At 41.2% G+C, this 6,531-nt stretch overlaps 1 protein-coding gene across 2 annotated transcripts in view; it reads left to right on the forward strand.

Moving 5' to 3' along the window:
• The window catches only part of PPP2R5A (protein phosphatase 2 regulatory subunit B'alpha), a 49,077-nt gene extending 42,596 nt beyond the window's left edge, over positions 1-6,481 (forward strand). For both annotated transcript variants that reach the window (XM_075412953.1, XM_009932835.2), the window contains 5 exons: positions 498-548; positions 1,385-1,504; positions 1,586-1,713; positions 4,478-4,579; positions 5,267-6,481. In XM_075412953.1, the coding sequence (XP_075269068.1) occupies positions 498-548; positions 1,385-1,504; positions 1,586-1,713; positions 4,478-4,579; positions 5,267-5,399 (534 nt within the window). In that variant the 3' untranslated portion in view covers positions 5,400-6,481. The remainder of the gene's footprint in view (positions 1-497; positions 549-1,384; positions 1,505-1,585; positions 1,714-4,477; positions 4,580-5,266) is intronic.
• Positions 6,482-6,531: the final 50 nt, after the last annotated feature.

Genomic DNA, 6,531 nt, shown 5'->3' on the forward strand with positions numbered 1-6,531 from the left:
CATTTCAAATTCAAGAAAAAAAAAAAAATGGAAGTGGTGGAGGCCATGACTCCTCTGTATAGCCTTGTTTGTGCAGTCAGTGGGTACCTCTTGCTCTCAGGCTTCAAACCTTGATGCCGGTTCAGGTACTCCCCAAAGTATGTACGAGTAGAGGACAGAAAGTAATCTGGGAAATCTAGCTACACGGGAGTTAAGTTCATTTGATGTTATCAGCATCAAATCATATCAATTAATATGTGCTGGGATGGGAGTGGAGTGTGAACAGATAATGAAAGACTTGTGAAGTGGTAAGGGTCTAAATTTTTCGGATAACCTAAAGAAGATAAATATTTAAATGAGACAACACAGTGTTTACTTTCACTGGAGTAACATTTAGCTGTATTCAGTTTTCACTGAACTTCTGGATAAGGAAAGGCAAACTAGTACTTTTGTTTTAATCTTATCACATGCGTAATAGAAACTTGTTATGCTTTAACTTGTTTGTATTTTTAATATAGGTAATCAGAGGACTGCTCAAATTTTGGCCAAAAACTTGCAGTCAGAAAGAGGTTGGTTTTGTCTCTTGCTGCTTCTGTCTGCTGTGATGTAGAATGTAGCGTGACGGGTTCATGTATCTTACCTCTGCTGTGCTTTTGAAGAGATCTTGCAGAAAACTTGCAGTTCTTGAAGTTTCTTGAGGTGCTCATCTCTGTCATGCAAATCAGTGCAATTGTTTAGTGTGTCTGTTCTTAGGATGGTGTTACTATGTTAGAACTATATTAGAATTTGCATTCTAATTAAGATATTGTGTAGAGAAACAATTTTCCAAGTTGAGAAGTATTTTATTAGGTATAGAGCAGGTAGGATGTAGTCATCTGCAATGTGTCACAGACTTAGCAATTGAGATACCGAGTAAGTATCTGGTAAAGCATAAATACATTATTTTTCTGTAGTATAAAAATAAATTTAAATGGTTAAATTTTCTCTGCACCTACCTAGTGTTTGCTCGTTGTAATTTAAAACGGAAATTAACTATTTACCACTTCAAAAGCTACTTTGGAGATCTCGGGTAATGGTAACCTCTGCAGCCATTCTTGAAGAAATAAAATGTTCTAGCGTTTTTTTTTTTAAAATGTAAAAAAAACATATTCTGCAGAAGCAGATCGGTGTTTAGAGCAGTTACACAGAAGAAGAAATCCAAGACGAGACCTGTAGCTCTGGTAGCTGAAACTGAAACTTGACTTCTTTCAGGCTGAAGAAACCTGTGGTCTCTAATGGATTGTAATTGCGTACAATGTTCTTTGCGGGATTCATGACTAATGCATAAGCTGTATTTGGTTTGGTTTTGTTTACAGTGGCAATATAAAACATTCTCCATACTTTTTGATATGTTTCTTTCATTCAGATAATGTTTTTAGGTGAAATTGAAGAAATCTTAGATGTAATAGAACCGACACAATTCAAAAAAATAGAAGAACCTTTATTTAAGCAAATATCCAAGTCTGTGTCAAGTTCACATTTTCAGGTAAACAAAAAAAAAAGGCATAAAAAAAACCCTTGTAGTAATTTATTTTGTGGTTGTTGACCCTTAAACTTTATGTTACAGGTTGCAGAAAGAGCTTTGTACTTCTGGAATAATGAATATATTCTTAGCCTGATTGAGGAGAACATTGATAAAATTCTGCCAATTATGTTTGGCAGTTTATACAAGATCTCCAAAGAACACTGGAATCCGTATGTAATGTTTAACTTCTATAGTACCATAAACAAATTGCCCACTGTTTCAGGTTGGGATTGTAAGCTTGTAAATGTGATTTCATTTTTGCTTAAATCAGATTAAATCAATGAGATTCTGGGTGCTAAAATGGACGTCTTTTTCAGCTATATCATGCTTTGACTGTTCTGCATTGCTGTGATGGAGAACTGGAATTTACTAAAAAAATATAAGGAAATTGGATGATGGTCTTGATATTTAATCACATTTGATCTTATGTGTCAGTTAAAAATGCAAATTAGTACTACTTAAACCAAAATAATTTCCAAGGGATGCTTCTGATATATTTATGCCTCGCTGTCCTTTACTACTCTAGAATCATAGAATGGTTTGGGTTGAAAGGGACCTTATAGATCACCTAGTTCTAACCCCCCCTGCCATGGGCAGGGACACCTTCCACTAGACCAGGTTGCTCAAAGCCCCATCCAGCCTGGCCTTGAATGCTTCCAGGGAGAGGGCATCCACAGCTTCTCTGGGCAACCTGTTCCAGTGCCTCACCACCCTCAAAGTGAAGAATTTCTTCGTTCTAACCTAAACCTACCCTCTTTCAGCTTGAAGCCATTACCCCTTGTCCTATCACTCCATGCCCTTGTCAAAAGTCCCTCTCCAGCTTTCTTGCAGGCCCCTTCAGGTACTGGAAGGCTACTATAAGGTCTCCCCACAGCCTTCTCTTCTCCGGGCTGAACAGCCCTAACTCTCTCAGCCTTTCCTCACAGGAGAGGTGCTCCAGCCCTCGGATCATCTTTGTGGCCTCCTCTGGACCCGCTCCAACAGGTCCATGTCTTTCCTATGCTGAGAGCTCCAGAGCTGGATGCAGGACTCCAAGTGGGGTCTCACCAGAGTGGAGCAGAGGGGCAGAATCCCTTCCCTTGACCTGCTGGCCACGCTGCTTTTGATGCAGCCCAAGACACAGTTGGCCTTCTGGGCTGCGAGCACACACTGCCGGGTCCTATTGAGCTCCTCATCTACCATGACCCCCAAGTCCTCCTCCTCAGGGCTGCTCTCAATCCATTCTCTGCCCAGCCTGTATTTGCGCTTGGGATTGCCCCGACCCATGTGCAGGACCTTGCACTTGGCCTTGTTGAACCTCTTGAGGTTTGCCCAGGCCCACCTGTCCAGCCTGTCAAGGTCCCTGTGGATGGTGTCCCGTCCCTCAGGCATGTCGACTGCACCACTCAGCTTGGTGTCACTGGCAAACTTGCCAACAAATTTAGATGAACAAAATTCTGTCAGTGTCTTTGTAAGTAGTTATTGCTGCCCAGTGAGGTAAGAAGGGGAAAGATGCTGTCAAGGAAGAGCAGTTACCTCCTGCTATAAAGGATGGTAGGAGCGACTAATTCATTTTACATTTAATACTACAGGGTAAATGTTAGTATTTTTGTACCGTGTTTGAAAGAAGCAGGATGTCCCTCTTTCCCTAGCTGCAGACCAAAGTTGCCCTTTACGCAGGAAGTGAAAGGCACAGGATAACTGTTTACCTTGAGGACCAGGAAGTTTGGGGAAGGAAGTCTAACCCTTTGGTTTTAATCTGTTTTGGAGGGCAGAGAAACATGATTATATCCCTCTAGCTGTCCGAAATGGACTGAACTACTCACTCAAAATCGAGCTTTTCCACTCAGAAAACCAAAACCCTGAATAAGCTTTCGTCTTCAAACCACATAAAAGCCAGTGTTCAAAAAAAAAAAAGTGTGCAGACAGGCTAAGTGCACTGTGCCTTGTGAGTCAGCGAGCACAGGGCCTCTGCTGAGTACTTGGGGGATGTAGTTCTTAGTGCTACAGTGGACAAAGGGTACTGAAAAGGCAAAACCTCGTCCTTTGGTTACTTCCTTAGATTTTTCTTGCACTCATTTTTCAAGGTCACAAGACTGCATGGCTCCCTGCTCTACAGCCTTACAATCACTGCTGTGAAGGTGAACTGCTAGTGAGGGGAAGGATGGGGAAGACAGTTTACCTGCTTTTTTGATTAGTGATAAGCTTAATGACAGGCACCTTTTAAATGTTTAGTTTTATTGCTATTTTTGCATTTCTTTGTATAATTAAGAGTGGGCTTAAAGGAGATAAGCAATATAGTATTTCAGATAACTTATTGCAATATGAATGCCTTCACAAAAAGAAGAGTAATACCTAACGTGGAAATAGACAGCCATTTAAGACACAGCCAGTACTGCTCAAGCTGTTCAGTTTCTTAAAGCAACGAAGGTACCGGGAACCATTATCTGATGTTCTCAATGCAGTTCTCTAACGGGGCGTAAGCAGCAGAACTGTCTGCTGCCCCCAAAACTCTTCTAGTCGAGCTTTTAGTAGCTGGGTTAAACTGTGCGCCTGTGGTTCCTCTGCCCCATTCTTCTGCCCAGTCTTGAAGCTATTAGCCAGACGTTGATATTTCTAGACTCGTATTTCATTACTCAAATATTACAAAATTGTTGTTGAAACTTGGTTCACTAAACGTTAACATAATTGAATGGCTTTATAGTACAGCCACAGTACTATCCTGTGCAATCACAAGAGCTGGGAATTTAAACAGCCATTTCAAAAAACATTTAAATTTGCATTTTATTAATTTACAGATGAAATTATAGTAAAGGATTTGGTTTCAGAAAGTCACTGAAATTACAGTAGTACCTTAAATACGAAGCTCAGAGTCCAAAAAATAAATTGAAGGCTTATTTACTGAAGTTAATTTTGTGTTGAGTAATTCTAATGGAAATGTTCCTTCTATTCTAGCACTATTGTGGCACTGGTATATAACGTGCTGAAAACCCTGATGGAAATGAACGGCAAGCTTTTTGATGAACTTACAAGCTCATATAAAGCAGAAAGACAAAGGTACTGATTTTTCTTCTTCCAGATGGGTGTTGCTGAATCCGTGTCTACAATGTACCAAAAGAAACAAAAGGTCACTGTTGGGGCGCTGGGGCTGTGTAGCGGACCTGCCCATCAGACGCCGGCTGTCACTGGCGTGCGCAGCACCCATGCAGGGGTGTGTCAGTGGTGTGGCGGGAAGGCCCCAGCGCCCGTCCTGCCTGCTGCTGCTGGCTCTGCTGCCTCAGGGGCTGGGGTCTGGACAAAGCCCAGCTGGTGAATACTTAGCTCGGCTAAAAACTCCCCCTTAGCCCACCAACCTACAAAGAGGGACTGCTGGAGTAAGGGAGGCAGGGCACACACTGTCCTAGGCCAGCTGAGACCACGTGCTGAGTCTCCTTCCAACAGCTGTTCTTTGCTCCCCTCCAAAGTCCCTTAATTTCTTTGCATGTGATAAAGAACCTCCCGAGAACTGCAGTCCTCTACGCAAAGCCACACTACAGCAATTGTCTGGGTTTGCTGGAGCAAAGCTATGGTCTTACCACCAACAACAATTGGTACCCTCACTTTTTAACAGAGAAAACGAATTGCCTCTAGCAATAGCTTTGGAGAAGAATTTACAAGAGGAATTACTAGATGTAAATCACAGTTTTTAAGTAACTGCATCTCTACATTGCACATCTGAAACTGACCCTTCACTCTTTTCCACAGAGAGAAAAAGAAAGAATTGGAACGTGAAGAGTTGTGGAGAAAGCTAGAGGAGTTAAAGCTTAAGAAGGCTATGGCAGAAAAGCAGAACAGCACTCACAATGTGCTAAACGCACACAATACAAGTGCCAAATAAAAGAAATGACCACCTCGACTCGGCAGACACACTTTTTTGTACCCTTTTGAAATATATAAGGATATGCAAAAGAAACCTCAGCAGTATAGCAGAAACAGCCAATTTTTTTCTCTGGCAAATGTAAAGATTTGAATTTAAATACAGCATTTAAGTGATGTCGTTACCACAGCATATTGTAAATTTGTCTAATTATTGATATACTGTCACTTCCAACGTTTCATAGAACTGAATTATCATCTTTAATGAGTGAAATAATTACGGGAGTGGTGAGAATTATGACTTGAATTTTTGATTGTGTTGCACATAGGTGGTATGGTTTGTTATGTACATTTTTTTTTTTTCCTTGTTTTATATGTGCTTTTCACATCGCTGCATACTTTGGTTAAGATGATAGAAAAGGCTTCTAGTTGTGCTGTGTTTTCTCAAATAAAACCAAGGTATGTTACCCGTAACTTGAGATACTCAGTATGTGCCCCTTGCAGCACTGAAAGGAACTGGATTCAGATTTAAGATTATATAATGCTCATGTTAGAATGAGGCAAAGTATGGAGAGAAAGTCAGCTTGACCAGGTTGGGGTGGCCCATGCGTCCGACCTACCGCTTCGTGAGTGCCTCCACCCTGTTCTTGCTGCCTCTTGGTGCTGGGCTACTTAGAGATTTCCTCCTGCCACAGCTGAGGATGGAGCTTCCTCCAGAGAGCCCATCAATGATGCTCCTCACCAGCCCACGGACTTCCTGCAGAGTAGCACAGGTCTCCCAGAGACCCTCTCAGATATTTCTGCATTAGTTTTAGCATCTCATGGATGGAAGAATGAGACCAAATTGGCATTACTTTTTTTTTCTTGTAGTCAGGAGGGAAGGATGTCAAGAAATAGTTCCTTGTTTTATTTAAAGAAAATGCAGTGTTTCTTAAAGGTGGAAAGTTGACAACAGAAGTCTTGTCTGTTTACTTGATCAAGTATTTTTCACATCTTTTATCAGAGTACCATTCCAGTCTCTTAAATTGCAGTTGTGTGGAAAACTTTTGTAATGAAAGATCTTTGGGGAATTGAGCAGCATTCAATAAAGTCTTTATGTTTGTATTTAGTGCTGTATATCACATCTTTGTCTTTCTAAAGACCGGGAGAATTAG

Source organism: Opisthocomus hoazin, chromosome 2 (genome assembly GCF_030867145.1).
Source record: "Opisthocomus hoazin isolate bOpiHoa1 chromosome 2, bOpiHoa1.hap1, whole genome shotgun sequence".
NCBI classification, from domain to species: domain Eukaryota; kingdom Metazoa; phylum Chordata; class Aves; order Opisthocomiformes; family Opisthocomidae; genus Opisthocomus; species Opisthocomus hoazin.